The 16,194-nt window shown below is 41.5% G+C and overlaps 2 protein-coding genes across 2 annotated transcripts in view; one reads left to right on the top strand and one right to left on the bottom strand.

The window, feature by feature from the left end:
• The first annotated feature begins 143 nt into the window (after positions 1-143).
• On the top strand, positions 144-6,990 carry toe1 (target of EGR1, exonuclease). Its single transcript, XM_030075007.1, has 8 exons — positions 144-607; positions 1,514-1,554; positions 1,662-1,758; positions 2,188-2,346; positions 3,272-3,385; positions 3,758-3,906; positions 4,701-4,866; positions 5,772-6,990. The coding sequence occupies exons 1-8, from the start codon at positions 494-496 to the stop codon at positions 6,510-6,512; spliced, it is 1,581 nt and encodes a 526-aa protein (XP_029930867.1). The 5' UTR covers positions 144-493; the 3' UTR covers positions 6,513-6,990.
• Positions 6,991-8,537: 1,547 nt separating this feature from the next.
• tesk2 (testis associated actin remodelling kinase 2) overlaps positions 8,538-16,194 on the bottom strand; it is a 37,774-nt gene continuing 30,117 nt past the window's right edge. Inside the window, exons 11-14 of the mRNA XM_030074882.1 lie at positions 15,901-15,987; positions 14,918-15,056; positions 12,255-12,791; positions 8,538-11,294 (exon numbers count right to left, since the gene is read on the bottom strand). Coding sequence (XP_029930742.1) covers positions 10,771-11,294; positions 12,255-12,791; positions 14,918-15,056; positions 15,901-15,987 — 1,287 coding nt within the window. The 3' untranslated portion in view covers positions 8,538-10,770. The remainder of the gene's footprint in view (positions 11,295-12,254; positions 12,792-14,917; positions 15,057-15,900; positions 15,988-16,194) is intronic.

The following is a 16,194-nucleotide window of genomic DNA, read 5'->3' as shown; positions in this document are numbered from 1 at the left end:
AAAAAATAAATATATAGTCACAATTAATTTATTGATCAAATACCTTCGCACCAAATATGTAATACTATTGTTTTATTTGGCACAAAGGGTGCATATGAAAGAAAATATACAATACTTTTGTTCAAGTAATATGCCAACTGCTACAGGTTTCTTGTCGCAGGACCCCAAAAAGCACGTTGGAATGTTTACGGTAGCGTGTAAAGTTGTCAACATTTGTGAAACGTCCAGTTTAAGCGGTAACGACATCAACTCAGACAGATATTGGCTAAACAAACATACTGTAGCCTATGATATAACAAGCCAGCTATGGGCAGTGCATATGTATGAAGCGCAGCCGAGCATGAAAACTCTTGTAAGGTAGCGACGGTTAGCTCAGTGCTAACGTTGACTGGAAATAAGTGTGCAGCAAACTGTGTCAGCCAGCCGGTCTCGGCAACGATTTAACAACCAGCTCCCTGAGTGAGTGAGCCCGCTGGCTGAGGTTCACACCAACATGACGTCCTCAATGGTGGTTCCAGTTATCGACGTTCAGGGTGATAACTTTAAAGAGCTGTGGCCCGCCATGGTGCTGGCCATCAAAACCGCCTCCTTCGTCGCAGTGGACACGGTAAACGGCACAGACGTGTGTGTGTGTGTGTGTGTGTGCGTGCGTGCGTGCGTGCGTGCGTGCGTGTGTGTGTGTGTGTGTGTTTTAGAATTGATTTTAAAGTTTTGTACTTGTTCATAAAGTTTTAAATGACGGTGCTCCGCCATACATCAGCACTCTTTCATTTGCTGTTGCATCTGCATCACTAAGATCCTCCACAGCTTCTCTTTTAAATGTTCCTGAATCCCGAGGCTGCCTTCTGTTTTTATGCCCCTAAACTAAGACTAAAATATGCATTGTTATCATATCGTTATCTAGATATGAACATGTGAGATAATAATGTCTCAAGAGGCAATGATATGGATGATATCAAATTTATGGTTAGGGTTAGCCTGACACACTGACTGGTCTGTTATGATAAAAAAAAATATTTTGTGAGGTAACTGCATTTTCTACATCCATTTGGTAATATTGTGATGTTTTTAGAAGAATGCTTAATCTTCACTGTTGCTTCACTTAAAATTGCGAATACATGTGAACCCATAGTCATATTGTCTTTTGTATCGCTACAGAATGACATCAGAATGGCAAACTCATCTGGTGTTTTTAAAAGGAATCTAAAGACCTAGCGTTTTAATTGGGCTTTTATTTTGGAGTAACGTTACATCCTGTTTTTCAGTGTAATCATTGGTTATTTTTATCCTTTTGTTTATTATTTTATTTATTTGTTTTTAACATTTTATGTTTTTTTTATTGTCCAGCAACATTAAATTTTTTGTATGAGTTCTTTTAATCTTGCAACGTGAAGCACTTTGGGCTGCATGTTTGTATGACAGGTGCTATATAGATAAAGTTGAATAAATGTTCAAGCTCAAAGTACTACCAAAGTGGAACAACCGTGATATGATTTTTTTTTTTCCCCCACAGGAGCTGAGTGGTCTTGGGAACAGGAAGGCCCTACTGGCTGAGTGGGTAAAATTAGTAGCATCACGCAGCAGCATCTCTCGTATCAGTGTTCATCTGATTTTTATTTTGAGGTCGTTCTGAAGGCTCTTACGTTTTGGTCCTGTTTCAGATGTATCGAGGATCGCTACAAAGCAATATGCCACGCAGCTCGCTCCCGCTCCATCCTCTCCCTGGGAATCGCCTGCTACAAGAAACTAGACAGCAAGGTACAACTCAATAACGCCCTCTCCTGTTGCGTAGATCATATCCAGAAATAGCCTTTAGAGGTGGGACAGGTGTCAAAAACACACTTATAGACTCTCACTTGCTTGTTGTAAAATCAGCTTTGCACCAGATCTGTTGTTCTTTTTCTTGCCTGTCATGATGTTTTCTCTGCATGCTCAAAGTTGTCCGTCTTCATCGAGTTGATTGTTGTGTTATTCTGACTGGCATAAAGATACACTGGTAAAGTAATGGCAGCCGATTAGAAGAGGTGGTCTGTTTTGTATTAATGTGCAGATTTTACATACCAAAATGAGTAGTGTTTTGTACTGTGTCTCTGTGAATTTTACCCGATGAACACATTTGGAGAATTCCTCTGCCTCCTCACGTTCCTCTGGTTATCGCCCTCTTCCTCCATCTTCCTCCTGCCCCAGGCTGCGGACACGTACCTGGTCCAGGTGTACAACCTCACCCTGCTGTGCTCAGAGGAGTACATAATCGAGCCTCAGTCGGTCCAGTTCTTGGTGCAGCATGGATTTGACTTCAACAAGCAGTATGCCCAGGGAGTGCCCTACCACAAGGGCAATAGTAAGGTGAAGAGTAAATAAATACATTCATGTTTGCATGACTGGTCTTACATTAAATTGTAACCAGCATGAAAAATGTCTTGAAATTCTTACATTGAACTTCATGAAACTTGCCGACACGCTGGCACAGAGTGCTCTGCCACTCATTACAATGTGCAGTGCAGTCAGATCTGTCTGTAATAGAATGACATTTTTTCTTTGTTTATTTCTGCTGGAATGGAAATGATGAATTATGGAAAGAAGTGACAAATTCTGTTGAAAAAAACAAAATTATATTTCACATGTGAAACCCTCATCCAGATTTCCCACATTTCATTGACATTGTCACTAAACTGTGTTGTGCAGTGGTTACAGCACAACATCCATAAACTGTTTTGAGCATGAAGTTGAGTGCAGTTTTAAAAGTTGTTCATAGGGTATTTAAGTTACAGACTACACTATACAGACTGGGCTTCAGCTTTGGAAAACTTTTACAAAGACGCATTTTCCCAGGTTTTATCCAGAGTTTTACCTAGTATTTTATTGTGGTAAATGCATTCAAGCATGGCATTAAAGTAGAGCTGCAACAATTAGTGGAATAACCCATTAGTTACCGATTATTAAATTAGTTGCCAACTACTTTGATAATCGATTGACCAAACAACTGATCGATAAGTTGAGAAAATAATCGACAGGTTCGATCAATAATGAAAATGTGGTCAGTTGCAGCTCTACATTAAAGACGGTGGCCATCTAATATTCTGGAGGAGTCTTATATAGCCTGAGCTCCTGAGGTGGACAGGACTCAGTGCCACTGAATAATTTGAGACCGTCATCACACAGGACAGCAAACTACACAGGACTGGACGCAGCTTGATGAGCCTTTGCTGTAATGTTTAAACTGGATTCTAACTCTCCTTTCACTCTCGTCCTTCTCTTCTCTCTTCTCCAGGGCTGTTCGGACAGCCAGGGCGTCAGCAGCCGGGCCTTATTCACCGAACTGCTGCGTGCCAGGAAGCCCTTGGTGCTCCACAACGGCCTCATCGACATGGCCTTCCTCTACCAGGTCAGTGTTAGATTTGCTGTCTATTCCAGTCCTGTTGAATTTGATTTTAAGTGCATCTCACAAATTCACCTGACATAAGAGAGGGAAAAAAGGCAAAACCTTGTGTGCCCTTGTGTAAAACAGTGTGAATCATTTCCTGTTGTGAAAACAAGAGAGTGCACAGTTAAAAACACTCTCAGTAAATATATAAAATAATTCCCTGCAATTTCATTGTACGAGCACAATGACAATAAAGGCTTGTAATTCATGTTGACTTTTTGCCCTCATTGACTTTCATCATAGCACACTTCTTTATTGGCTGATTTTTAACTCATGCAGCGTACACTGAGTCTTTTTTTTAATAACATAATTTGATCGATTGTCTTCTGCTAGTGTTTCTATGCCCACCTGCCTGAGCGCCTGGCCACCTTCACAGCTGACCTGTCTGAAATGTTCCCTGCTGGCATCTACGATACCAAATATGCCACTGAGTTTGAGCTCCGGCTCACCGCCTCCTATCTGGAGTACGCCTACAAGAAATGGTGTGTACCAGTTACTTAGAAAGTAGAATTATTGTAAGAATAGAATTGGTTGCTAGGAGTTGGTATGGCTGCAGTTTTGCTGCACAATGATTAGGTTACATTCAAATGATCATAAACACACACACACACACACACACACAGAGTCTATCTAGGTGCAGCCGATGTACAGCTAGCTGGCCACACTAAACAATGTAATGTACTTTCCAACATATGTCATCTAGTATCATGGAATCAGGTGATCTAGTATATAGTCTTAAAATCTAAATTTTCTTAAAACAAGTCAATATTCTTTTCCTAGGGTTTCACCAATTTTCATACTAAACAAGGATTTTCTTGTATTAGAAAATGTGTAATTTTCTTAGTATTAGATTTACCATGCCACAGTATTTTACAGTGTAATGGAGTGATCAACGTTGTTTCAAACTATTGAAATGTTCTGGAAAGTTTGGGAAAACAGTGACACTGCAGCGACAAACCTTTTTGCTTGTTTCAAGAAAACCTTAGATTTGAAAACTGAATATGAGCTTAAATGATTTGCGAAAAAGATAATTTGCTGCATGAAATGCCTGTCAGAATTACAAACTTCACATTGATTTACGTTTTATTGGGCAGTCTATGAATGTGTCCTCCACATTAGCTTCACCTTTTGATATGTTTGTGCACCAGCGCTGAGTCATGTTTTCAGACAGGTGACACTGCCCCCTGCTGTCCCCTGACTTCTCTTCTTTTTGATCCTGTTTATCACTTTTCTCCTACTGGTTTTCATTTCTCTCTCTGTGTCCCTCTGCCTCCAGTAAGTTGGATAACAGCCGCAGTGTGGCGTCTGGAGGGAGCGGACCTCACGTCCACGTAGAGTTCTGTCAGTATGTGGGTCACATGTCCAGCTATGTGGACTACAGAGAATGTCCAGCCATGGCTTCTAATGAGGGACAGGCTAACAGCGTCTGCCAGCGCTTCTCTGTGAGTTTCACTTTTAGCACCACAAAGAATTCTGCCTGCTTGGTTTAAGGCTCATGGAGGGAAATTACGTTGCTCACAAACTGGGGTCTGAAAAGGTCCTTGAGGATTCCAGGAATTGTTTCATTTCATCATGATAATGTGGTTATCGAAGCCAGTCTAAATCTTAATCCATCAAATCTAAATCCATCAAGTGAAAGCTGGATTCACCAGCTCAATCGTCTTTGAAAGGTTCTTTTTTTCTGAACCATTTTCACTGAGAAGAAATTATTCAGATCCAAGGAGTGCACATTTTCCTGCCACCACATTCACCTACATTCACACAATGTTCCACGTTTTGCATGCAAAAGTGTGGGTTACATTACCCGGTGCTATTGAAGTGCTCTTCAGAAAAAGCTGCCAGGCACAAATGTTGAAAAATTCATACAGTGCTCTTTACTGCCACTTGGGGCTGCCAAAGCCGCAAGGTGCAACTTAAATTCACCAGAAAATGTTCCATTAAGAGACTGTACACTAATACACTAATCCTAGGTTTCACTCAGACTGGTGAAACAGCCAAAGTCCCTGAGACAAAATTTTATCAAATGCTGGTTCCTGGCCCTAATATGTGTCTTCTTGGAGGTTTGTGACATGAAAACATTTGAGAGCACCTCACTTCCAAGTACCAAAGGGCTGTTAACCACCATTGGCACTAGCAAAAGCACAGATGACTTTGACATACACACTAAAAGTCTATGTCACCCCACCTGTGTACTACCCATATGTAGTAGCACTGCATTGGTGCTTCTCTGTTAATGACAAATGTGCTTTTAACAAATTTAGCAAAGTAAACAAAGACTGTGTAATGGTGTATTTATTCAGTTAAATACCCCATATTGTGTGTGTGTGTGTGTGTGTGTGTGTTACAGGCATTTGGCTGGTGTCCCAATGGTGCCCAGTGCCCCTTATCCCACGATACAGACCTCATCATTCTCCAGGACGAGAAAGGCAAGGAGGATAAGAGGAGCAAGAGGAAGAGGAGAAAAGAGAGGAAGAGAGGCAGAGGAGAGGAAACAGAGGGCTCCTCTATCTTTGATGGGGCCCCCGAAAACAAAATATCCCACATGGAACTGGATTCTGAAGAACCACTGGACCTCCACCAGGAGGCCACCAGCGAGCTGTGCCCAGAAGGCAAGGCTCCTTTTGGGGCAGAGAATGCTGACGGAGGCCCTGTGACGGCTGGAGCTCCCGACACACCTCTAACGGACTCTCATGAAAACAGCCCGCAGAAAGAAGAGGCAGTGTGCATGAAACCGGACAGCGAGGGGAACAGCTCAGCTAAGACCGATGCTGAGAGGAAGAAGCTCGAGGCGGGCTCGCACCGGGCTGGGTTCGACGCCTTCATGACGGGGTACATCTTCGCCTACGCGTGTACTCTGGCCAAGAAAGAACAGGGAACAGCAGCGTCAGAGGAGAAGAGGCAGCAGGAGGAGTCGTGGCTTCCTGCCTGTGTCAATAAAGTCTACCTGAGCGGCAAGGCGGCTCCTCTCCACATCGTGAAAAGCACTTTCTCCAAGTCGTCCAAGGCCCACGTCCATAAGATGGAAATGGTGTGGGGGAAGAGCGTCGCGGCCACACTGGCTGACAGGGCTCCGCAGGCCAACATGTAGATTATACATGAGAACACACACTGTTTTTCTTTTTGTTTAGCATTCATTTTAATGACAGCTCCTGTGGTCTGCACACAGTGTTTCCTGGAGTTTTATACTTTTGTAGTGACATCACATTCTGGTAATACATTACCAGAATTGGAAAAAAAAATACTGTGCCAGCTGTGTGTATTGAGGAGCTTGGTTTCCACAGTGAAGGCAGCTTTGATAACATTTTCTAACATTAGATCACGGCTGGTCTTTGTCAAGGAAGAGCTTCTGAAAATGATGTATACACTGAAGAGATGGATCATATTTTTCTTAATCACCTAAATTACGTTCCTGTTGTCAAAGAATAAATCACAGGAAGACTTGAATTATCTAGCTTTCCTGTATAAACAGCATCATTGTTTTGACTAAACTGTGAATCTTATTTTGGACAGACACATTTGTGCATTTCATTTGATGTAAATGTCTAATAAACAGACAGTTTTGGCTATTTTGGTGTTATTTTATGCATCAGAGGACAGTATGGATGAACAAACACCATAAAACCATTATTTCAGCTACCCATGCTGTTGATATAGCCTTTATATGTTTTGTATTCAGCTATTAACACTAAAAGTATGTTTAAAAAACTGTATGTTCAAATACAACAGAGGTGGATATAAGAAATCAAATTGTATCAATTTAAGATTCAGATTAACAGGAGTACAGTGATAAATACAGTGGAATGCTTGGGGCCGAGCTGACATGAAACATTAAATTACTGCTGAAATATCTGAGATTTCAGCTTTTGAATAATAATAATAATAATCAAAATTGCACTGTTTTGCACAATTGCACAATTGCACTGTAATAAACTTGGATTCTTCTAATTCAGATTTTTAAAAAAAAATAAAAAAAATGATAATAATAAGGTATGACCTGTAGATTTAGTGGCTAAAATGCATAAAAGCTAAAAACATAAAGGAAAGTCTTCATCAGTATCTCACTTTCAGTATGTTGCCATTTGGTCCTGTGGACATGCACAAAAGAAGCTGTTGCACCTAAAAAAAAATACTACAACTTTTTGGAAAAATATCCATTTTTGACTCAGCCAGACTGAAGATGTTTGATAATATTTTAACTTCTGTGTGTGCAGTGGTCATACAGTGGGTAGTTTTTTGTGTTAGCTTAGCATAAAGACTTCAAGTCTATGGGAGTCATTAGCCTAGCACCATCAAAGTGGAAAAAAATAAACCTTATGGAAGTCCTGGGCTGGGACAGAGAAGGACAGGTTTCTAGCCATGAACGGAGAGGACACCTGCTACTGAGAACTCCATCTGTCCATGGATCAATCTGACTGCTTTCTACAACTCATGTCAGTGACCAGAGGCTCATTTCATCATCAGTAAAACACTTTGTGCATCAGCTTCCACCTAATCCAGCTGCATTCATCTGGCATGAGCTGCCCCCAGGATATAAAGTCTGCATCTTCATGCTTCCTGTCTTTTGTCTTAAACTGCACACACAATGCCAGTCTGCAAGTGACGAGAAATCTAGAAGCACAAATTTAACATTTATTTTGAAGCAGATATAATTTGTTTTTAACAGATATCGTTAGCTCTTGGCTTTCTGAGCTTTGGTTTGAACACATTCTGTCACACTGAGCATAAAAAGTAGTCAAGTAGAAGAGAATGAAGGGGGAGAAAAAAAAATCCAAGGATTCAAGAGGGAACTCAGAAAAGCTGTTATTAGATCAGCAAAACAAATCCATCTGTATTCATCAAGTCAACTCAACACATTTTTTGAGACATATATACAAAGTAAGACATCGAACATGGTTTCTCATAAATATCAAAATAGATCCTTTATCATGTAAAACTGTACGATAAAAGTTACATTTATTGCATAGAAATGTAGTGATAAGACAAGAGGAGACTGAACATTTGACATCTTTCAAGTGCAATTTAGTTTCTATTTAAGTAGCTAGTTAGACTGGGGCCATTTTACTGGGACCAGCAGAATGTAACCAGGGCCAAGCAACAGAGCCCTTAGAAGAAAAAAAAAAAAAAAACGACCAAAAATCAAAAGAATACACCCTCAATTTCATAAATAGACCTTAAATTTGTATGCGCAAAACATTCAAGTGAGCACTGAAAATGGTTTTGATGTGAAAAACCAACTACCAGTAATGGATTTTCATCGCCATTTAAGAAGCTGTAGATCTCTATTGCAAATTATGTAGACAACAAAAAATCACAATGGAGATTAAAAAAAAAAAAAAACTTACACAAAATCTATTTTAAGGTGTTCACTAGAGTGCAGAAATGAATGTACCAACATATGTTTGACTATCATGTGGGGCCAACATTGTTTCTTAAGTTAGGACAGAGTGCTTCTCAGGTTAGTGAAACAAAACAAGCTGAACATCAACTGCGTGTGGGAGTGCTTCTGCAGAAAATGATCTGTACAAAGAGTCAAGGCAGCTTACTGTGAGCTGAAGTGCTTCAGATGAGATGGAAATCTCAAAGTATCAGGCTAAAAATACTTGTAAGCTGTGCTGTGTAGTTTGGGGGAGGAAAAAAAAGGCCAAATCATTACTCATGAAATTTTGCCTCTCCTCCAAAAGAACAACTGGATTTATAGAGTACTTGGGATTAAAAAAAAAAAAAAAAAACAGAATTTCTTCCCAAAACTATTCAGGGCAGCTCTCAGTATGGCTTGGGCCTGGGAGACTCCCTACACAGACAGGCACATTTGCATGGAAAGTACCGGAACATCAGGCTGTGTTATAGCACTCAGTTCAAAAGAACATCTGAAATGGCTCTGACTGCTTGAATGATCATTATGGCTGATTGAAATCCTGTTTGCTTGCTACCACGTAGCAAAGCCTGCTCATATTGTGCAATATGAGACGAAACCTGACAAAGATCCTGTGACCTGAGGTCCATTTTCAGTTTTCAGGTGAGTGAATTTGAGGAATTTTGGTATCCAAAGACACCAAGTTGAAGTTAGCTGTGGCTCGTTTACCTTTGGGACCTATTTCACAAAATTAGAACTGAGTTGAGAGTTTGGGTTTTCATGGTTATTTCTGGTCTCAATTTACAAAGTGAGCCGCATTAAATGGGGACATCCTCATGTGCGTTTGGCACTGAGGTGTGTGTACATTGTGGGAAGTAGTGTGTGTTACACTGAAGGACCAGAAAAGACCAGGTTTGCCATCATCTAAACATCACCGACACCTAGAGCGACGTTTTAGGAACCTTACAGGCGTTCAGAGTTGTTGCTCTCATCGCACTGGACCATCATGTTACCAGGATACATTTAAATAACTTTTAGACATTGCAGTTCACTTTGTTGTTTGTTTCAGAGAGCTCAACAAACAAAATGTCCCTGTACATCCTTTGAAAATGTTGCCTAAGAACTGGGGCAGACAATGTGGCAACGGGGATGTTTGGCTGTGCTTAATCTGACATGCAAAGATACTTTTTGCAATACCTGATATATTTCATCCTCGACAAACCTAACCCACCTTTTCTGTAAATTCTTAAGTCTCTGTGCACAGAGCCATCACCTGTGACAGAGTTCATATGCCTCAACAGAGACAAAACAAAACTTTTGTTGGAGGAGATGTGTTTGTGGAAAATATTTCAGTCTGGTTCTGTGGTGCTACAGCTTGGCTTGGGAATAGAGCTCAGTTTGTGTTTCGAACACATTTATTTTAAGATTCTGCAGTTTTCCCCTAATCAATGCCAACGAAATGTCTGGTGAATCAAAATATACATATATATTTGTTTTTAATCCAGTATGAACACATCTCAAATAGACAAAAAGAACACAGGGAGGCATCAAGGAGGCAAGTATCAGGAAACAGTTTGGACTTTCCTAAACACACTGTTGAGCACACTCACGAACATACACACTCACAGACGAACGGGAGTTTCCACACCCCTCACTATGGACAAGACTTATATAGAGACCTTAGGAAGAAAATCTACACCATCTCAGATTATTAAATATAAACAAGCTTTTCAAAAAAATAATCTCTCTATGCGGAGCACCTGTTGTGCTGATCACTGTTCTTCTGTGGTAAAGGGAGACTCTTCTCTCGCAGAACTAGATGACCATCTTTGAAAATAGATTCGATTTCAAATGCTTGATCTACATCAGGCACGCTTGATTTACACAAAATCAAAATGCGGTACATTCACTTAGCAAGATCAGGTAAATCAAGCGCTCCTCCTGTTCATTTTTCCCAGAATGCCTGAAATGTGCTCAGTCTGATGCCCTAGTTTTAAATGCCAGTTGTCAGGGCCTCCATGTCCTCACACCCGGGGGCTGATGTCTCTTGCTCCTGTCCCACACTGCCGTTCATGCCTTGGGGGTAGAGGTGGCCCTGGTCCCCCTTGCACTGGACAGGACAGAGGAGTTTGTCCACGCCCCCCTCCATGTGTGTGTGTATGTGGGTTTGCATGGGGCAGCAGCATGTTAGGTCATTCATGGGGCAAGCGTCCTCCCCTCTGTCTCTGTCCTTTTCTTCCTCTTGGCTGCTAGAGCAGTCCATCGCCTCTCCGATGTCTCTCTCACTGCAGGCGACCATGGGAGACCAGCTGTCCCCGAACACGTCCTCGTCTTCCCGCTCCTCTTGATCTCCGTTCGTCCTCCCGTCTACCTCGCCCTCAAGTTTCTCTCCTCTCTCCTTGCGGGGTTGGAAAGGCGGGATTTCAATCACAGCATATTTCTTTGCCCAGCCGCTCAGTGCTGCCCTCTGACGGACTTCGTTTCCAAGCAACCCTGCCTCACGGGAGGAATTTGCTGCTGAGGGGATGACAGGGAAAAGAGGGAAAGGACACAAAATGATATGAAACCACAGGGAAAAGAGGATTAAAGAAAAATAGAAAAGAACATGATGGGAAACACAAAGAAAGGAAGCAGCATTATTATCCCACCACGGCTGGCAAACTGTTGAAGCTAGGCTTGGGTCGGTATTCAGTAACACTGAATATCGCCATATTTGCAACATCATGCAACGTTTCATAATACCAAATAATAAAATAAAACAAAACTGTTTTTTTTTTTTAAAATAAGTTGATGTTAGGTTACATAAATAACCATTCATGGGCACTGAAATATCACAATAATATTGGATATTGCAATATATCAAAACATTTTCAAATCTTGCCTGGTGTACTTTAAAACTGAAAGACGTACAGTATATTTATTCAATTGCATTTCATACTCTTGCCGTCTTATTCCTGTGGCTGTAGCACAAAGGTGCACATAACCATAATAAAGATCAAAATCAAGGACAGTCAAATTCCTGAGTGCTAATTAATGTGACTATTAATTGTATTAAAACTCTGTTGCTATACATCAAACTCTTTCATTACCATCTGAACATTTTGATGGCTTTAAAATACTTATTTTACTTTTTTCTCTCAGAGTAAGATGGCAATTATGCTGGAATTATGAAAGTGTAAGCAGCAAAGCATACCACTGCGCATGGACTAACATTTTAAATGGGCACTGTCTATCACTCCATATGGTTACTAGGAGACAAATGGCTTGTGAACCTGAGGTTGAGCTGCCACTCAAGATGTTAGTGAAATATTAAATACAAAAAAGTCCCAACTTATTGGATTCTGATCCAATGCACCACAATGCTTGCATGATCAACCATAATGTTGCTCAATAACGATGCTACTGCCTCCTCCATTGGTTGCCATTGTGATCTCTGCCTTACAAACTCCTGTGAGGCGTCTGAGTCACACAGCTTACCTGGCACAGTGGTGGAGAGCTGGGTGGAGTTACAGGTGGCAGAGCTGCTGTTATTAGAGCTAGGAGCAGCAGGGTGGAAGGCCTCCGCGAGGGGGAGTTGGGGGGACACTGGTAAGGAGTGACACTGTCTGCCTGGCAGCTGCTGCCAGTAATAGGACGCCTCCTGTTGGCTCTGGAGCCCCCCGGTGCCTTCGGAGTAGGGCTGGCTGCTGAACACGCTGCCCGGTGGAGAGTGGAGGTCAAACATGAGTGAGAAGACGGACTTGCTGGGCACATCGTAGAACTTGATCTTGCCCCCGCAGAGGTCCTCGCGGGCAGTGAATGGGTTGATCTTGCGGGCGTTGGCGATTCGCTGCGATGTGAGGGGGTTGTAGTAAGGGTCCTGGACGTTGACCTTTCTTCCTGGCTTGCGGGAGAAGATGTCCGATTGGCTGCGGCTGAGCCAGATGTTTCGGCGAGGGCGGGGCGACTTGGGTGGGATTTTGTCATCCTGGAGACCGAGAGGATTCAGTCTCTTGATGCCCTGAATCTTCTCACCTGGAATGAAGAGACAAGAAGAGACTATGATACACCTTGCATTGGAACTGTGCTGTTTTCAGTATGAATGGTTTTGCCAGCACAACCTCTTAAAAAAACTGTAAATCTTAAACTATATGGAAATAAAGGGGCAGTCACCATACAATCTCACTCATTTTCACTGTGTTCTCCATATTACATAGAACCAACCACTAGATGGCAATGTAGACTAAATACTGTAAAAAGCCCATAGCTGTAATTCTGTGAATGCCAGTTCTATGGATGATTTATTTAGCACTAGATGATACTAGTGGTACAAGAATTTAAAAAGTACTACGTGCGCATTAGGAGACGATAAAAAAAAAAAAAAGGAGATAAAGTTAGAGGCACAAGGCCCCTAACATTCAGTCCCAGTATGCAGCATACATGTTAGTGATTTCTTTACCTTCCACAACAGGAATGGTAAGCATATTAAGGGTATTTTCTGTACACATGTTGCCAAAAATACATTCTTCCCAATGATGAGGCATATAAACAAATGATTTAACAATGATTTCATCCTACTATTAAATCCCCTCGAGTCTGAGGGGATTTAAGTCTGAGGAGTTCTTGCCCTGCTGAGAGTTAATACTTTTTTCACTATGCTGGATAAAAACAGAGAGAGATACTTGTGTCACTTAGGCGTAAAATAAGAGCTATGCTGCAAAATACTTGGATGAGAATTGTTGTTATGTAACAGAAATATTTCAGAGTATTAGAGTCAGTCTGGTTTCAGGAAACACTGATACCATCAGGTAAATAGAGAGGGAGATGAAGGAGGGTGAACCTGAGGGAAGTCTTTCTTTCAGAGAAAAGCAACAGAGATGACAGTCACAGCTGAAAGAAATTAAAATACAACACACAAGGAGTTGACATTTTCATAGATCCAGGACATGTTTTCCATCCAAAAACATGGCAAAACAAGCCCAGTTCTCTGAATATGTATTTTTTGTATATAGCCGAATCTGTCTTGCCAAGACTTTTGCAGCTTCATCAAGGGCTGCAACATAACGCCAGATGTAGACAAACCACACTTGTCTCCAGTATAAATAAGGCCTGCATCCTATGACATCACATGCTCTTCCTCCTCATCCTCCTCCTCCTCCTCCTCCTCCTCTGTAGTTCTGAGGAAAGGAGCTACTTGGCTGGTCTAAACAAAAACAAAGCCACCTCCTGACTCCTTGACAAGCAGACATGCAGGCGGCTGTCCACCGGACCAAATTAGAAGTGAAGCCTGGGCCTGCGTGGATCAAGTATCTCAGAATAGGAATGTTGATCTCAGATCAGTTTTCCCCTGAAGTCATGGTGAAGTTTATGTTATCACGACAAAGAATCCTGGGCCAGAGCTCCTGTTTTTGAAGTGTGATAAAGACACTAATGTTGGGTAAATGTTTGACTCTTTTGGTTGAAAATCATTTCTTTGGTTAATTTGATTATTATATGAAGGCTAGAGTTCGGGATAAAGTTGTCGTGCAGGATTAGCAGTTCCCTGAGGAACTGGATGACCACTTAGCCAGCTGTTTGATCCTCTAACTTGAAGTTGTAGGCTACGTTGAAAAAAAAAAAAAAAAAAAAAAAAAACTAGCTTGAATGACTGGTTGTTTGTTGGGTGGGGACAGGATAATCAGTTTCCTCCTGAAAAACTAACAGGACAACCACGCTGTCAACCCTGCCAAAAAGGAACAGTGGTTAGAAGTGGACAATGTGGAGGGATATTTTTCTAAGTAGTTTTCTGACAGGCTTACTAGAAATGAAAGATTGTCTTGCTGACTTGTCGATGAACTGGCTAGATAAGAGCAGAGGGAGAGCATGTGCATTCATAAAGAGACATGAGAGGCTAGGGGAGGCCAGGAGGTTATAAAGTAGGGTTCTGTTGCACCACCTGGTTTAGAGGTTCCCCTCCTTCTGCCGCTTTTACAGGAATTCACTGGCATGTCCTTCTTGTAAACAAAAGGAGGAGACTTTTATTGACTGTAAAGTTTGAGGCTGAAATGCAACAGATCACAGAATCACAAAGTATCCTTGGGTATGTGCATGCAAGTCTGCGTAAGTGGATCCTTTTCTACAAACACATACGTGTGTGTGTGAGTACTGCGGGATCTTGTTACCTTTCGGTATTGTTTTTTTGTCATTGTCGCCACTGAGGGCAATGCGGTCACGCTCCATCTCTTCAGCTTTGAGACGTGCAAGGATCTCCTCCAGGCGCCTGACAATGTCTGGGAAGGAGGGACGGAGTTTGGGGTCCATCTGAGGGAATGAGAACACAGGGGTGAGAAATTTTACCTCTGACCTGCATTGATCTATAGGGTAGAGTGATTCTGAGGGATAAAGACAGCATATAGAAAAAGCCTTGAGTGGTTTTGAGTCTAAAACAACTAAATGAGCCAAATCCCATAAAATCAATCAATGAAGGAAGGAAGGAAGGAAGGAATAAAAACTACTTGGACATCATTATAAATCCTTATTGGAATAGATTAATAATTTCATTAAGACAACAAAGGTTTGATACCCTAACTCCTCCACTCATTTAATGAAGTGATCAACTTAACAGTAAATCTATGTGACAACATTGTGGAAAGTTGAGCTTGCTTTTTAACTGATCTAGCTTTCGGAGAACAGAAGACCCCCTGGGTGGCAAGCTGAACCAGATTATTCAGATAATCAGATTGTTCCTCTCCTTCTACACAATGAAAGAAGTAATTTAAGAGTTGAAAACAAAAAAATGGAGGAAACTCCTACAAAAGACCAAGAAATACCAATATGGATCATGGAGAGAATGTGATCACAAAGCTTTTAATGTAACAACAACTGAACTTCAACAAGGCTATTACTGTGTGCCTCTGGAGATAGATTCATGCATTAGAACTAATCAACGCTACATCAGAGAGTACCTTTTCAGATTTTTTAAAAAAAATGAAACAAATACAATGAAAAGCAAAACTGGACTGACGGACTGACTGACAGACTAATTTGATTGATTTTTGTAATGACAGCATGATTAGCTGAATTGGCTCATCACAGGCTTTTTACATCAAGCTGTGATTGTTATTTGTGAAATGACAAAGACAGACAGACTTGAGTGGAGACTCACATTGCAGCAGTTGAAGGCCAGCTGGAGGAAGTCAGGCGGACAGTCTCCGACCATGTGCTGGAAGGCATGGTAGTCCAGACCGAAGTTCTGGTGTGAAGAGATAGATGGAGCGATATTTATATAAAGAGATATGGATATGTGAAACATTAAACAGGAAAACCATAGTTTCCATTCTGAGAGTGGGAGTGACAGGGAGACAGAGCTACAACAGATGTGTGACATAACCGCTCCGGCAGAGCCAACTTCTTGTCAGACAAAATCCTTCGGACATGGTCCTTCTGATTGCCCAGTTCC

Source organism: Myripristis murdjan, chromosome 17, assembly GCF_902150065.1.
Source record: "Myripristis murdjan chromosome 17, fMyrMur1.1, whole genome shotgun sequence".
Lineage (NCBI taxonomy): Eukaryota > Metazoa > Chordata > Actinopteri > Holocentriformes > Holocentridae > Myripristis > Myripristis murdjan.
The sequence above is the reverse complement of the archived record's forward strand: the minus strand, read 5'-3'. Positions and strand labels throughout refer to the sequence as shown.